This window comes from Notothenia coriiceps, unplaced genomic scaffold (assembly GCF_000735185.1).
Source record: "Notothenia coriiceps isolate Sejong01 unplaced genomic scaffold, NC01 NC01_scaffold00014991, whole genome shotgun sequence".
In the NCBI taxonomy this organism is placed as follows: domain Eukaryota; kingdom Metazoa; phylum Chordata; class Actinopteri; order Perciformes; family Nototheniidae; genus Notothenia; species Notothenia coriiceps.
Window position 1 is genome coordinate 300,681 of NW_011347692.1, and position 2,936 is coordinate 303,616.

The window sequence follows — 2,936 nt, forward strand, 5'->3', positions numbered from 1 at the left end:
ATAATGTAATTGCGCGACTATAACACAGTGGGTATGTTACTTTTATATATATATTATATATTTATATATGTATATTTATATAGTTACAACCGGCCCTTTGAGTGCAACCTTTATGTGAATGTGGTCCGCGATGAAATTGAGTTTGACACCCCTGTTCTAGGGGGAGGCCCCCCAAACCCTTCGTGCGTCATTTCGTCCGCGCGCATTTTTCAGGGCAATCTCTATTGGGCTCAGGGCCATCTGTAAATTAGCTTAGATGGCCCAAAATCCTTAATGTCATGCACTGTACCCTATCACAAGGAATCTTACCGTTCCTCAGTGCGTCGGCTGCTCCTTTCGTAGGAGGACGGTGGTGAAGCGGAGCGTCTCCTCCGTCTCTCTGTGCTGCGCTGAGGAGTTTTGTCAGAGCCTCGATCCCGATCTCTCTCTCTGTCCCGATCCCTCTCCCTCTCTCTGTCCCTCTCTCTGTCTCTCTCTCTGTCTCGATCTCTGTCTCGGTCCCTGTCCCTGTCCCTCTCTCGATCCCTGTCTCTTTCAAAATCTCGGTCTCTCTCCCTGTCGCGTTCCCTCTCCTTTTCTCGCTCCCTCTCGCGTTCTCGGCTACCAGAAGTGGTGCGTGGCGTCAAAGTTGTGTCTCTATCCCGGCTACGATCTGTGAGAAAGCTCAAGTTAGCAAAAATGAGAAAAATTCATAGACAATCAAACGCATTGTTCTAAACTTACCATTTGCCTCCTTTTCCACCTGAATCTTCTTTGGTATCCTGTACACCTCCTGAAAGAGAAACACCGTTTTGACTTTAAACTTCAGAATACTGACAGATTACAAAATTATATTTGTAACTGTGTTTCACAATTTATGTCTTTTAAATTAAATCTGTTTGCGCCCACCTTCAGATCTTTCCAGCTGTCCAGAAGCCTGGCAGCCATGCCACAAATGTCCAAAGAACTGAGTTGGGGCTCCTGACTCCTCTCGCTCTCCACATCTGAGACACCTTCCTCTTCATCTTGAGAAGGAGTTCCTATGGCTGATGGCTCAACAGGGGTTGCTATGACTTCAGAGGGCAGACTGGCCTCCGGGGTCTCAGAGTTACAGGAAGCGTCAGTGGTAGATTCTCTAGGTTGTGTCTCGATGACAGGAAGTGGTTTCTCAGCTTCCTGTGTCTCTGCCTGGGCCTCCATATTCTCGGAAGGCTGCTCAGGCAGAAGATCAGCAACATCTGTTTGCATGGGCTGAATTTCTGGCTCAAGAACTTCTACGCTGGGCTGGTCTCCTTCAGGTTCAGCCTTTTCCGTCACAGACTGATGTGTATTCTCCTCCCCACTCTGCTGTTCTTTACTAGGCTCTTTCGGCTCTTTAAGTTCATCCGTAGGAACCTCACTTGTGTCCTCTTTCGTCTTAATCTCAATATCTTTCTCCAAAGTCAACTCCATTTTATCTTCTACCTCTTCAGTTTGAGGTTGTTGTGGTTGACCGCTGGCACTCATCCCCGTCTCTTCCTCTTGGCCCTGGACCTCCTCTTGGCCCTGGACCTCCTCTTGGCCCTGGACCTCCTCTGTGACCTGGACCTCCTCTGTGACCTGGACCTCCTCTGTGACCTGGACCTCCTCTGTGACCTGGACCTCCTCTTTGACATGGACCTCCTCTTTGACCTGGACCTCCTCTTTCATCGGCTCTTCCGTCGTTTCTTTTAGCGGATCTGCAGCCTCAGACACCGGCTCTGCCTCCAACTGTTTGTCGTCAGGAAGTCCTGCATGTAAGGATTCTTCTTCCTCGTCATCATCGTCCTCCTCCTCTTCCTCCTTGCAATCAGATGCTTTGCTGGCGTCAGAGAGTGCACTGTCCAGACTGTTTTCACTGATGATTTTAAGGCGACGGTACACAGCGGGTTTTGCCGATTCACCGTCCAATTCTGGTCCCACCTTGGTGGAGGAACCATCAGGAGTGTTGAGGGGGGTTTGAGCACGGGAGGTGTTCTCACTAGAGTAGTCATCCATCTCAGCAGGGTGATGGAGTGATTTTGTCTGTGCCCATCGCTGGATAAAGGTAAGGACCCTGCTCTCCTCCAACATGTTCTTAGTGGAGATAGGGAGCACAGCCAAGGTCTTCAAAATCTGTAAACAGAATCATAGACAGTCAGTTTAAATGTGGAAAAGCTGCATATATGAGTGTACACGCTCTGAAGAATTAAAAAATGTGCTTAATGTTTAAGTGCAAAGTCTATGAAATATGTCACCTCTAACTGCAGTTTGACGTTATTGGCACTGTTGCCTTTAGCTTCAGAAATCTCCACCATGAAGATCCATAGCAAAGACAATCCATGATGGTCCAGGAACTGCTTCAGGCATGATGGGCTTTGAGTATCCTGTGCAACACAAACAAGGAAAATTAGGTAACGTAAATGAAAATAAAGAAGTACCGTAATTTTCGGACTATAAGCCGCGCCTTTTTTCCAATTTTTCAAAGCTGCGGCTTATACAACGGTGCGGCTAATCTATGGATTTTTACAGCTAACGGCCACCAGGGGACCTCCTAAATCTATGGATGTTACAGGTTACAGTCCACCACCTTTAACTCTATGGGCTCTATGGCCGGTCCGCGCCCCCCACCTTTAAGCGGCGGGCTCCAGCAGGAAAAGCTGGAGGCCGGAAAAGAGTGAGACAGGTAGCGCGCAAAAGTAAAAGTGGAACCGAGAGTGGTACGAGAGACAGAACGAGAGCAAGACAGACAGACATTACGAGAGCGAGACAGTTTGTCCCCGTACCACTGGTTGAAAACCACTGCTGTAGATCACTGCCGGTACGTGCGCTGGGAGCGCACCGTTTAAGTTTGAAAGTTGAAAAGTTTGTGTGTCTGAAACGCTATGTGATACAGTACAGTTTACACAGCACAGTACATGTTCTGTAGCTACTATTGCACTAAATGGTAACACTTGAAT

General features: G+C 48.1%; 1 protein-coding gene across 1 annotated transcript in view; it reads right to left on the bottom strand.

Moving 5' to 3' along the window:
• Nucleotides 1-2,464, bottom strand: part of setd2 (SET domain containing 2, histone lysine methyltransferase) — a gene marked incomplete at its 5' end in the record, with an annotated part of 10,172 nt that extends 7,708 nt beyond the window's left edge. The window contains 4 exons of the mRNA XM_010774972.1: nt 310-652; nt 724-772; nt 889-2,112; nt 2,235-2,464. Coding sequence (XP_010773274.1) covers nt 310-652; nt 724-772; nt 889-2,112; nt 2,235-2,464 — 1,846 coding nt within the window. The remainder of the gene's footprint in view (nt 1-309; nt 653-723; nt 773-888; nt 2,113-2,234) is intronic.
• Nucleotides 2,465-2,936: the final 472 nt, after the last annotated feature.